This window comes from Pipra filicauda, unplaced genomic scaffold (genome assembly GCF_003945595.2).
Source record: "Pipra filicauda isolate LSUMZ 115617 unplaced genomic scaffold, ASM394559v2 scaffold22_size4397567_pilon, whole genome shotgun sequence".
Lineage (NCBI taxonomy): Eukaryota > Metazoa > Chordata > Aves > Passeriformes > Pipridae > Pipra > Pipra filicauda.
The window spans coordinates 3,274,888-3,287,977 of record NW_024104343.1 but is presented as its reverse complement, the minus strand read 5'-3'; the positions used below and the strand labels follow the sequence as shown (position 1 = coordinate 3,287,977).

Sequence of the window (13,090 nt, the reverse complement as noted above, 5' to 3'; positions counted from 1 at the left end):
CAAGCACACTGTGTCTGCTCCTCTCAACTTGGACAAATCTGACCTTATCTATGTACAGGTGATGCTGCAAACACTGTGGCAATATGCAGTTTATAGGAATTTGAACATTTGAATAATCAGTAGGAAGGCAGGATGATAAGTAAGGCTCTAAAAAGCTACCTATTGGAACAGCTTTTCTGAAGATTAATAGAAACACAATGATGTCTGGAACATAACTACTGTTCTTGTTACCTGCTTGGCTTTATTTCATTAGAGACTCAGTTCATGAGAGTACTTCAAGCGCATGTGGTCAGCACAACATAGTAGGCAGGCCCTTAATTTATTATGAAATAGTAGGACACAGAGTTACTAAAACCATTATTATCTTGGCTAATTGTATTGTACATGGGACTCCAGTTCTGAGGTGGCCCAACTTGCTGACCCCAGTGAAATGAGGAGCCAGGCTCTTCCATCTTGACTCTTCTATTTGGATTCCATTCCCTATGCTCTGGCCTCCCCGTGCTCCCCTTTTACCTGGCACTCCCACCTGCCCAAGCCCATACTTTCCAAATCTTTGCCATGTCCCAGGAGGTTTAGTGCATCTGTTTTTAAGATCTCAGTGGTGCAGTTGCAGAATCCCTTCAGCTGCCTATCTTCCTCAGAAACCTCTTATGCACACTGGAATCTCCACAACCCCACAGGACATGACTCCTGTGCAGCCTCGTGTGCATTGAATGTGTGCCGATGAGCTCTGGAGACCCTTGGAGTCAGGACCTGCCACATCACTTTACCAATTTGTGTCTGTGATCTGCAGAGTCTTGCAGTAGTGAGTAACTAAAATCTCTGCGTTAGGAGTGAGCTGGAGCAGGAACAGAGTTTTTTACGTGGAAAAGCATCCACATACCCCCTGGCCTGAGCTCCACTGCTCTCATCTCAGGTAATCTGCCATGACTCTTCTTCCAGTGATATGACAGAAAAACAGAGCTGCAAACCCCCCCAAAAATAAGAAGGGTGTGAAGGTCCTTGAATATATTCAGAGGAGGACAATAAAGTGGTGAAAGGACTGGAAGGTGTGTCCATGAGGAGTGTCTAAGGACTCTGTGTTTGTTTAGTTTGGAGAGGAGTCTGTGGAGCAACCTCATTGCTCTCTACAGCTTCCTGAGGAGGGGAAGTGGAGAGGGAGGTGTTGGAATGCTCTTCCTGGTGTCCAGTGACAGGATGAGTGGGAATGGTTCAAATCTGCACCAGGGGAGGTTCAGGCTGGCTTACTGAGAAACAGTAAAGAACAGGCTTTCTTGAGAGGTGGTCAAGCCTGACAGGGTTTAAGGGTCATTTGGACAATGCCCTTAACATACTTTAGCTCTTGGTCAGCCCCTGAATTGGTCAGGCAGTTGGCCTGAATGATCTTTGAAGGTCCCATCAAACTCAAATAGTCTGTTCTATTCTAAAATCTGGAGAACCATGGTTGGAGCTCTCCTTCTGGTCTGTGAGCCACAATTGGCTACTTTGCTGTAAATGAAGTAAACCACATTGTATTCTGTCTATCTTTTTTCTAGAGCTCTATTTCAGAATACAAAGAAGCTTTTTTTTCTTTTGACCTTTAAAAATATTAATAGTTACTTGGAGAGGAGTCTCAATCTGTTTTTAGATTCATGGCAAGTAACAAATACAATCTTTTAGCTTGAAAAGTTGCGAGGATGCATTCCATAATGTGAAACATTAAGAGAGCATTTTAAGAGAAGAAGAATGGGGAAAATGTAAGATGCATTAAATTAAAAAGAATGAAACAGGAACTGGAAATATTTTTCACATAGGAAATTCAAATACGATTGAAACCAAGCTGTATTGCCACTTCTGTGATGCCATGCTTCACATAGCAAACCAGACAGGCTTATTAATTACATAGGAGATTTATAAGAGTCTTAGTGCTGATTCATGTCACACAGATGTCTTTGTGACTAAATATGCATGCTTATTTATTTTTAATTTGTTTCATTCATTGTAAGTGTTTATTGGCTCCTTTTATGTATTAGCATTTCTGAAATACTTCATTTTTAACAATACTGTTGGCCTAGTTATGTGACTTTTCCTGAATCCCCAGAGAAGCAAAAAAACCCTCTAAATCTGACCATTCTTTAACTGAGTCAGTATTTAGTAATGAAGGTTGTTAATACTTTCACTGGGGTAAGATTTATGTTTCTCCAGCATTCAGGAGAGCAACAAACTAACTCTTCTAGCTACATCCTTGAAGATAGTTGACCTTGAAATATGGCAAGATTAAGATTTGTGTGTCAAATGAATGATATCTAGCCCAAAAAAATTGTTACCAATGGCTAGATACAGATGTCATCATGTGAGAAGCTACTTCAGATTTACCTACTAATATCTTAATGCAGTCATCCCTAGAATTAAGTGCTGTGGGCTACTGCTCCCCATGGCAAGGCATCTCAGAAGTTTCCAGGTGATTTAGGAGTACAAAACACATGGCAAGCCAGTAAGCAGAATTATGTTTTTATAGACTGATTGTTGTTCTGGGAAGACGATTTATGTTTGTTTGAAAAAAAAAAAAGCCTATATCTGTGTAAGAACTAACTAAATTGCAAGCCCTATTTATAACTGTTTCATTTCACCCAACTAAATCATCTGGTGGTAGAGAAATCCACAAAGGACTGGGATCTGGACAGCTGTGGCTGAGCAACATAAAGGCTGATATCACTGAATGCTTCTTTCTAGTTCGATGCTGGTGTTTCACCTTTTAGTGAGCCTGACACAGGACTCTGCTGTTCTTTACAGGTGGAAAGGATGCCAGCATCCATTGAAAAAAAGTCCTTTCCTTCCTTCACTGCTGTGTTATCCCCAAAGGGAGTAAGATCTTCCCTGGAGCTATAGGGATCTGAGGGATGTCAGACCTCTGTCCACCCACAGTGGCCTGGTAGAATGAAGAATTGGTCCAGAGTGAAGGTGGGGGTACAACAGGGTAACTAAAAGCTTGGAATAGTGATCAATGGTGTGTTCCCCCCATACAAAGGACAGCTAGGTCTGCGGCCAGGCACGCACCACTCACCACTCATCACTCTTGTCCTCAGATCTGTCTTAGTTCTAGTCATTTATTTTATAAAATTGTAACAACTGTAGGGTTTCAAAGGAAAGGCATAAAAGATATATGTTACAACTCTAATATGAAGATGGATTGGCAAGATGATGTCTTTTAGTTTATGGAGATTAATGAGAGAAGAGAATGTACTAGAGATATCAAATTTAACGGAAAGCAAGTCAGAATATTAGCTTTTTCAATAACATTAGTAAGATGAACCCAGGCATTTTTAAAGCAGCAATGTAAACCAGAAAATATTATTTTTTACTGCACATAATTAACCTGTGGAATTTACTGTCAGGAGATAGTGCTGAGGTCAGTAAATTGGTTAGATTCAAAAAAAGGGAGATTTATTTCTCTGGCATGTGCTGAAATGCTATGCTGAACTGGCATTTTCAGACATTTACATGTTACCATATGTCATTTTTTAAAATAGTAGCTCTGTGCAATCATGCTTTAGACTGGAAGCTAACTAACCGTACTGGTAAAATCAAATTTTGTCATCAAGAGGGATGCCACACTAGGGGAAAAAGTGCAGAGGTATTTCCTAAAAATGCCAGCTTTCCCTTTACTTTGCAAGTGTGGAGGAAGGAGCTGTAGGTCCTTTCTCTTTAGTGCTCCATAAGAAGAAAAGGAGAGATTTTTTTGTTTCCCCCTTTTTTTTTTTTTTAATAACTAATCTTTCAGTTTATTTCTTCATGCTCCTCACTCACATTTCAGCCTTAAGCTTTGGACTGTGCTAGGTAGGCACCTAGTGCAGCTGCTGCCAGAGGCGTGACTTACAGCTCTGGTACTAGGGTCTCCAAGGCCGTGCCAACTCTCATCAGGCAGCAAATGGTTGCTTAATAGAATATTTATGTGCTTCTGTCTCATTTTATTGTTACCTTGAAAACCTAGAAGCTTCTTAGACTCTGAGAATGAACCTTTCATTGTAAGAATCCAGAAAAATGGAATTAGCTGCTGGTCACCATGGCCTCAGTTGAAATGAGTGATGAAAATTCATGAACAATGAAAGCTGCACAAAAATATTTTCAGCTACTAGAACTTCTAAGTTAGCTCTGTAGAATTCAATCCAATAATTAAGATATAGTATTTTAAGGTCTAAAAAGTTGGTGTACTATTTTTTTTGGCACCAGGCATGATAATAAAACTCATATATTAAGATAGTAAACACTTCTAAAGTCAGAAGGAAAAAATTGCTATATCCAAGATGTTGAGCCAGTCCATATCATTGGTTAATTCGGTTATTCAGGGTAAGGGTTATTCAAACAGCATGTTGGACATAGGCAGATGTGTCCTGTATATGTTAAGAGGCAGTACAGCCTTATTTGTACTTGTTATTGAAGTTTTTTTGTGATCCATCCCCAGCCAGCAGGTGTTGGCAAGTGAAAATAATTTTTTTTTTAAAGAAGTATTCTATGCTTACTTTCTATCCTTATAGGCACGTTTGTACCTTAATGCTTCAGATAAAATAGATGGAAAATAAGCCAGAGTGGACACTGTGGATTGTCTGTTTAGTATTTACCGTATCATTCTGTTCTGAGGTAATGCATCTGCCCATTCTGTATTATCCCCAAGGACAAAAAAAAATCCAGCTTTGCAGTGATCCATCGATACTACACATTTATAAATAAAACATCATAAAATTCTGTGGTTTAAAATTGCATGACTGTAAACATTTCTTTACACTTCAGTGTTTTAGCAGCTAGTGAATTGCCCATTTGAGACTAATGCCACATAAAGTATCATGTCAATTTTACTGAAATCCAAATAGGAACAGTAGCAAAAGAATGTGTTGTTTATGATCAACTAGAATTGAATATTTTCATAGGCAAATACAGATATTTTCAATATAATTAATATTTTCACATCCTCAGTTACTTAAAGTCTATCTGAAGAAAATTATCTCCCTATGAATGACAAATTTTTTTATGCTTTGGATAGCACATGTGACCAGTATAAGAAATGTAGTTGAGACTAACTGAATATCTCTTTTTGACCAACATTTTCTATGGATGTCAATTATATTTCATTAAGCTGTCCACTCATAAGTAAAGCTTTTTATCATTAGCATTCATAAAACCAAAATGGGACATTCTGAACTTGGAGATTGAACTAAGTTTTCCCCCTTGACAGCCATTTCCAAAGTTAGCTTTTTCCAAAAGTAGCTGTTCATATTACTGTTCTCTTTTCATAGGACCCTGTGAGAAATCTTTCTGTGAGATCAGACTTGTATTTTATCTCTTGGGATGTGAGCCTTGTGTGGATGATGACATTTGGAAGCCTTATTAGGAGAAATGCTTGTTGAAATCCACAATGAGTGTGACCTTTCAACAGCCTTTGCACATGTGCGTTTTTGTACATGATAAGGGCTTCATGAAATGCCCTTTATCTAGAAAGCTTCCTCTAGGTCCTGGAAGCTCAAATAGGAAATGATTGTAGACCCTCAGTCACCTCGGTGTTTTCATCTTCACAGTGAATCGGGAACACAGACTTTGTGATGTGCTCACACAGCTCTGCTCTTCAGCAAAATTTCCCTTTCACCTAAGGTTTGAATATCACACCCGTGAACAGGTCATTCAGAGAATTGCTCCTGCTGCAGCACAGTTCAGATTTCTGGGACAATGGTAGTCTAATTTAAAGGACTTGGAGTCTTTTGGTTTAAGAGTCATATATTTCTTTTCCACCGTCCCGGACTTGCACATTGTAAGATAAGTCTTTGGAAAGCCCATTTCCCAGCTGTGTGTTGGGGCACGAAAACCACAACAACCAGTTTAGCCTCACTTACTTGTTTCTCTGTTTATAAAATGAAGATACTTAATAATTCACCATTAACTGCAATATCCTACATAAGTGTTCAGTTTAATACGTTCATGAACCGAAGGCATGTGCACTTTGTACACCTGCTGCACCAACCACATTGTGAAGTCCCATTCACTGTTACAAAACATCATTCACTATTGTCTGTTTCAGAGGAAGAGCACAGCCAGTATCAATGAGAGGAAGTTTTCTTAATCAATATGTTGTTTTTTCTTTTTGTAGGTATTTTCTCAGTGCTCAGCTTGGCATCTGAATGTACTACTCTTGCTGCTGAACTTCCCAAAGTGTCTTACGTGAAGGCCTTAGATGTCTGGCTGATTGTTTGTCTTCTCTTTGGCTTTGCATCCCTGGTGGAGTATGCTGTGGTTCAGGTAATGCTAAACAATCCAAAGAGAATTGAAGCCGAAAAAGCAAAGATTGCCAAGGCAGAGCAAGCGGAAGGGAAGGGTGGAAATGCTGCCAAGAAGAACACTGTGAATGGCACAGGGACTCCTGTCCACATCAGCACTTTACAGGTAGGAGCTGCAAAGATCTGTACACAAAATCAGCATTATCCTCTATTAAAACAATTCCAGGAGTATACTCTGGTAATAGTTTTGAATAGTGCTTAATTTTAGAAGTGGCCAAGACATTAAAAATGTGCTGGTAACTAATGACTAGAAACGTGACCAATTGGTCCCTAGTGATTTGGGGTCAGATGTACTAAATGAAAAATTTGTCTTTTAATATCCTAGCACCATGGTTGCTGCTAAGCTTCAGGTAAATAAAGTAGCAAGCCACTTTACAGTTGCTATTTTTCTCATAATAAATAGCAGCTGTCAAACTGTAACTATTCAGAGGACAGAACTCTTAGACAGTATTTGCTGAGACCATACTCAAATAACGCCCAGCTCATTGCTTTCCCCCAGATAGCCACAGCTGCACTGCATTGTATGTCAAGCATCTATGAAGCCAGGAATCCAGAATTCTTGGCATCTATAAACAAAAGTCAGGTCTCTTTGTCTGTCAAACAGTTCCTGCATTTCTTTTGTAACCAGATAGCGTTTATGCATAAATCAGTCAGATATCATTATAAGGACAAAGATGACGTACATCTTTGCTCAAGCCAAAGTTTTCTATCATGGTGCTGTATTCCTGTTATTGTAGAAGTCCTTGTTTGTGCTCCAAGAGTTATCAGACATCCCAGGCCAACTGCCCTCGGTCCTCAGTGATATTTATTTGACATTTATTCTGCAGAAGAAAATACATTATGCTACAGTATGTGTAGTATGAATTTGGCTTGTCCTTTTCAATGACTCAGCAATTTTTTTGTATAAAGTAAAGCTATGAGGCCAGATCCAAGTGATACTATTGGTACAATTTAACTTTTATCTTTCTTTAAAGAAGAAATAGTTTATGCCAGAGTGGCCAAAACCCTAGTATCAAGCTGGTATTGATAACTAATTACCCCCAGTCCAGAAGAGATGTAGGTATTACAGGGCAGTGCACTTAACTACCATAATTCTCATCTGGCAGAAGAATCTCTGGGAACTGTTTTGGCAGGCAGCTAGACTCAGCTCAGAGCAACCCCATGACTGCTTTGACTTGTGTCACAAGTAATTCTCCAAGCCCAGGCAACATGGGAGCTGAGTAGAAAGATGGCTCTGCTGTAGATTTGTTTTCCCTGAACTGAATGTGATATTTTTGTGTTCAGCAATTTGCAGGTCCCAAATTCAACTGTTTCTTGTGACAAAATAGTTGCAGCAATCCAGCAAAGCAGCATAAAATATATTTTTCCTATTCCAAGTATTTAAAAAGTGCTAAGTGTTCAGCTTGATCAATGGCAAATTTAACAAAAAATTATAGTTTTTCAGTAGTGTGAATTGCTAAATTACTGATTCTCCTTGGTGTGTACACCCTTTCAGGTGCTGTTGTCATACCTATACAGGGAACAAAACTATATCTTTTATTATGTCTGTTGTCCTTTCATCTTTTAATTTTTTTTCAAGAAGGCACTGAGTGTACAGTGGATTTTAAGACTTAGAGGAAGGGGAATCACTGTCCACAGAAGTTCAGCAACATTCCCCATGACTGGTGTCTAGCAGCAAGCTGAAGGTTCTGAGAATTTAGGCTTCAGTCTGCCTTCCAAGATCTCATAGTGTCTCCCCTCCACAATCTTGAAATGTCAGCGTCAGCTTTTCATGTTTGACCTGCACTTTTCAGGGTCTTCCCAGTTTGTTATGAGAGACCTTTAACATTCCAATACCTTCTGATGATTTTTATACAGAGAATTACAAAAAAATTGTTTACCAAGACATGGTGAAAATAGGTATTCATTGCTATAAAAGTCGGTCACATGGCTGAGTGGCTCATAACTAGTCATCCAGCTGGAATTCATCCGCCTGCTTTGAAACACAACCTGCCAGAGGAAAGGTATCCTGGGCTGGTAATTTCTGGGAAGATGACCAGGCTGAGATAGAAAAAGGTCCCAGACCAATGAATCATTTGACATCAGGATGTGGTAGGATGGTGATGCTACATTTTATACATTGGAAAGCTATAAATCTGCCTAGCTGAAAACTCCCTCTCTGAACCAGCTACTGTGTAGGAGTACTTTGAAAGTTCTCAGCCATGCAAAAGCCTATACTAAAGTCCTAAATCAAAGCAGGTGTAAATCTTTTGGTAGTTCTGACTCCTAATCCAAAACTAGGCCTGCCTCAGGAAATTTGGATTGGTCCCATACAGACCTAGCACTGATCAAGTAGCGAATGCATTCGTCATATGGCAAATATGCAAGGGATAGAAACATTAAAGAAACAGGTAATGGAAAAAAACTGTATGTTGAAAGGCATAAAGAATACGAAACAAAAAGAGGCCAGAGTGCTGTACCAGAACTTCAGGAGCTGTTTCTCATCAGGGTCATATACGATTGTGTGAGAGGAAAAAGAAAATACTTTGTTAAATGTCTGGAAAGACTTGGGTGACCTGGTGTGTAGCTTTAGGACAAGTAAAGAAAAAGGACAACTTAGAACTGCACCCTGAAATGAGTATGCATCCTGTAGAAATATTCGAGGATGTTCATTTTCCACATAGGAGATGGTACTTAGGCAAAAGTGACTGAGGGTGTATCTGGAAATGTCAGCTTGAAACAGTGGATAGACCAGATGGGACTCAAAAGTAAAGCCAACAGAAAAGACATAGAAGCAAAAAACTCCAAGTGGGAAAAAACAGAGAGTATAAATAATTCCATTTGTAAGTGTTTCTGCAGTTTAAATGAAGCACTTACATATTTTGAAACATTAACTGAATGGTACTGATATATATCTGTAAGTTATTAAAGGGGAACCAAATTTTAAAAGAGAAATTACTTTATTTCTCTTTAAAATACCCTCTATCCCAATGCTGTGGCAGTTTGCTACCATTCCCTGAGCAGCAAGTTGGGCTGTTGCTGCTTTTGCAGCATTGCAGCGGTGATGTCTCTGCAGGAGATTTGGGGAAGGGGCCTGTATGTAAGGTACAGGGGAGTTGCTGGGTTAGAAAGGCCCTAGGTGGGAGAGGGATCAGAGGGAGCACAGGGAAGCAAGTGGAGTTATCATTCGTTCCTGATTCTAGCCTTCATGAAAGAACTTGTTTTCATGTGCGTGGTCCATTTGTGAAAGTTAAAATGGCATCTGATTTGGAGACCTGGCATGTTTGATTAGTAAAAAACAACCATAACAAAAACACATGATAATACTTAAAATACAGGCAGCTATTTTTCCATATTTATGACAAGAAATCGGTAAAGGGATAAAATTTTCAGTATATCCTAAACATGAAAGGTTAATGTAATTCATGATGGAAGGCTAGGAGAAGAGATTGTGTGTAGCAGAACCTGTAAGGGTCCGCTAGAAGTTTTCACTTTCGGCACTGTGTCAGTAGAGTCAGTGCTCGTGGTCACCAACAGTGACAGTGAAGATGTCAGGGTGAAAACAGAGCTCACAATTTGCCAGCCACCTAAAGATCGAGGAAGGCTTCCATGGATGTGTACCTGCTTCTCCTCTCCACCAAATCCTGGGTACTGGCTTATGTAAAAGCTGCATGTTGCTAGTGTTCGCCAACACCCCGAGTCCATGCTTTATGAGTCATGCTCCCTGCAACAGAAACCCTTGAAATGTCAGTGCCATTTTAAACCCAGAGGTTTATCAGTATGACTGTCTGATTAAAGCCAAGAGGTCTATCTGTCAAGATAACCCTGAATCTGTAGGAAAAAAAAGAGAAAATTCAACATAAGCACTTCTGATGTGTTTTTCTAGAAGCAGCAATGGCTATGCATTTACAGACAAAAAGCCATGAAAAAGTACAGCTTGGCTCCCTTAGCTCATAGCGGCTGCAAGTAGATGCTGTTCTAAGTAGAGGAGAAAATTATGCAACCTGGTGATAACTGCTTTCAGTTGAGGCTTTTTGTTGGGAAGCCTCAGTAGGAGTTCGCATGTGTTTCCTAGCAATGCAACATCATACAGTGAGAAAAACAAGCAAAAAGGGAAATGTTTTGAAGATGAATCAGTTTCTTTTTGCTTTCACTGCTGACGTGATTACAGGGAGAGATTGCCCTGTTAACTATAACACCCCTCGATTTGAAAAGTCACATTTTCATCAAGCCCATTTATAGAAGCTGTCCCCCACAGATAATGTGCTAATGACTGGAGAGAACATTTGCTAAAAGAATGGTTCTGGCAGATGATGAATAGTGCTATGCAAGTGGTGGTAATAGCCCTAATCCCAGTTATTTTTAAAAAGAAGCGGTGCTATTGCTTGCTTTGTCTTGTCAGAGCCACATCTAGGCTCTGAAATCTAATATGGGTTATGTTCATCTCTACTGATCTATAATACACCTGACCATTGGTGTTGACCTGTGGTGACCTGATCTTCCTGTATTGTCTTTTTCCCTTGAGTGGCACTCCAGACTCAAATTTTTATTGCAGAACCACCAGAAACCCATTTTACATTTTACCTTGTACACAAAACCACAGGCTGCAGCCTATTTTAATAGTTCCTGACAGCATTTCAGGTACAGAGTAGGTACTTTCTGCTCCAGTGACTCATGTATTCATCCTTGGAGATAATTCCAAACATGGCTGTAAAAAGACCCCGAGCAGTCTGCTTTGAGCTGGGGGTTGGACTAGATGATCCTCAGAGGTCCCTGCCAACCTCAGCTATGCTGTGATACTGTGATATTTTATGCATTAATATTTTTTCTGCTGTACTTTGCAAGGAGTATTTGGAATGTGGTAGCAAATTCTTGCTGTGCTGCACTGGAAAATATACTCAGTCTGACTAAACAATCATTATATTATTGATGATCTACATCTATCATTATGACAAGAGCAAGAGAAGAGCTCAAAACAAGTGCAAGAAAGATTAATGACAGAGCTTGTTAGAAAACTCCTCCTTTATCTTGTATGGAAGACTCTTACACAACTAGCAGGATTTGTCATAGATCTGCATGCCAAAAAGAGGTTGGGTGCAACAGCAAAGGTGGCAAGGAAGATGTGCTGTGTAGGGCAGAGAATGCAGCATTACAGTAGGAAAGCACGTCAGCCTGAGGGACACGTGCTGAGCTTGAGAGGCTGCTGTAGCATGTCTGAAGCTTTGCTGGGAATAAAGGACAATACATTTCTGCTCTCGAAAATTCTTGAGTCGAAAATTAGGGCTTTTTTATTACACTTCATCCTGATGGATGAAGAGGACTTGATCACAGGAGGAACAGTCAGTTGAAAAGGATCTTTATTCTAGTTGCACAAAACAAATTAAGTCAAGTCCTGGTATTTTTGGTGCTGTGAAATGTCAGATTTCACAAATTTTAGAACTATCTCATCTAGCTGGAAGAATTTAATCAAAAAATATGAATTATGCTGGTGAACTATCTAACACTGTTCAAAACAGCTGCAGACCAGAAGTGAAGCTATACTAATGGAAAAAAAAAAACCCAAGACCTATCAAACAGCACAATTGAAAACAAACTCCCCAAATTTTTAAAACTAACTTCAGCTTCAAGCATGTCTCTTTTCTTCTCACTGGCAAGTGGAAGGTGATAGCAATTAATGCAAGTTGAAATCAAGAAAATAGGTGTAGATAATAGGTGTAGGTAAGAAAAAAGATATATGCTTGGCATAACTGAGGGCAATAGGAAGTTACTTTGCATATATAGCAAGAATACACAACCTAGTAAGAAGAGTAATGATCCTATACTAGGTAGAGATGCTGTAAGAATCAAGAATTAGCTGAAAAGGGAAAAGTGTTGAACAAATATTCTGCTTTATGTTTGTGGAAAAGCCAGATATATTAAATCCAATAATAAATAACTCTCATTCACAGTAGCTAAAGAGAATGTTAAACAATAGCTATTAAAGTTAGATGTTTTACAATCAAGATTTCAGCTTAAGTTGCATCTAGGATTTTTTGAAGAGCTGGTCTATGAGTACTGTGGAACATTAAAGTTGATTTTTTAATAAATCCTTTAAAACTGGGAGGGTTCCAAAATACAGCAAGAAGCTAACTTTGTGCCAGTACTTTTAAAGGCTAAGTGGCAAAACATGAATAATTATAAGTATGACATCAATCAGTGGAGAATATTACATAGCATACAGGGGGCTGACTAATAATTATTATTTGTAAGTATTAATTATCTTTAATATTATACATCATTCGACCCCATGTTAGCTAATAAATTTAAAATGGGTCAGTGAAATTAAAGCTGATATGTGTGTTTATTGATTTAATCAAACTGAATATAATTTTTTAAAGTATTATCAATTAGGTTTACAAAGATAATAATGTGAAGGTAAGAAACTATTAAGAACATTTGACTTGGCTTAAGAACATTTGACTTGGCCTGGATTCATCATCTGAATTATGCAAAATCAAGGTTAGATTTGTTAGCATCTGTAAGTACCAGTTTATAGACTAACTATAGTCATGCCTCATGACTGAATACTGAAGCCAAATAAATTCAGGTTAGAAATAAGGTACATGTGTTTGTGGGGAACGTGGTCATGGAAAAAATTCTCCATTCTGGATGTTTTTAAAGGAAAATCTAATGTAACTAGTTTGGGCAGTAAATGTGGAAAGTGAGGAGGAGCACAGAATCAGCAGAGGCAGCGATGGGGAGTTAATTCCCTCTGCTTGCCAGTCTGCATGCACAGGCAGCAGGTATTCTTTCTCCTCTTTCCCCATTTT

General features: G+C 39.0%; 1 protein-coding gene across 3 annotated transcripts in view; it reads left to right on the top strand.

Moving 5' to 3' along the window:
• The window catches only part of GLRB (glycine receptor beta), a 52,853-nt gene that overhangs the window by 31,457 nt on the left and 8,306 nt on the right, over positions 1-13,090 (top strand). For all 3 annotated transcript variants that reach the window (XM_027739519.2, XM_027739516.2, XM_027739517.2), the window contains one exon: positions 6,116-6,408. In XM_027739519.2, coding sequence (XP_027595320.1) covers positions 6,116-6,408 — 293 coding nt within the window. The remainder of the gene's footprint in view (positions 1-6,115; positions 6,409-13,090) is intronic.